This window comes from Gavialis gangeticus, unplaced genomic scaffold (assembly GCF_001723915.1).
Source record: "Gavialis gangeticus isolate Ggan-Ray unplaced genomic scaffold, GavGan_comp1, whole genome shotgun sequence".
In the NCBI taxonomy this organism is placed as follows: Eukaryota; Metazoa; Chordata; order Crocodylia; family Gavialidae; genus Gavialis; species Gavialis gangeticus.
Genome location: NW_017729020.1, coordinates 4934342 through 4934846, shown reverse-complemented (window position 1 = coordinate 4934846; position 505 = coordinate 4934342). Strand labels below are relative to the sequence as shown.

At 57.6% G+C, this 505-nt stretch overlaps 1 protein-coding gene across 1 annotated transcript in view; it reads left to right on the top strand.

The window, feature by feature from the left end:
- Positions 1-297, top strand: part of BOLA3 (bolA family member 3) — a 17827-nt gene extending 17530 nt beyond the window's left edge. The window contains exon 4 of the mRNA XM_019514302.1: positions 7-297. Coding sequence (XP_019369847.1) covers positions 7-72 — 66 coding nt within the window. The 3' untranslated portion in view covers positions 73-297. The remainder of the gene's footprint in view (positions 1-6) is intronic.
- Positions 298-505: the final 208 nt, after the last annotated feature.

Genomic DNA, 505 nt, shown 5'->3' with positions numbered 1-505 from the left:
AACCAGGCACTCAAGGAAGAGATCAAAGCAATGCACGGCCTGCGCATCTTCACCTCTGTCCCCAAGCATTGAAGAGGCAGCCGAGGGTAGAGCCTTGGTTTGCGGAGTTGTAGGAGAGGAACCTGGTAGCATGGGCCTGGAGGAGTGGCCTGTGCCCGGGCTGCATCGTCATCTGATTGCTGAGCGTCTTGGCGGAGGATGCGTGCTCCCGGCAGCCTGCAGAGTGGGCTGCAGGCGCTGTCTGTTGGAGGAGGTCCTGCTGTGTGTCGGGGCATGTGCGCGGCCTCCAGCATGACTCCCCTGTTTTTTGTTTTTTTTTTTTAATTTTTTTTTTTTTCCCCCCCTCTACGCGACGCTGGTCAGGCCACAGCTGGAGTATTGTGTCCAGTTCTGTGCGCCCCATTTCAAGAGGGATGTGGACAATATGGAGAGGGTCCAGAGGAGGGCCACCCGCATGATCCGGGGACAACAGGGCAGACCCTACAGTGAGAGACTGCGGGACCTG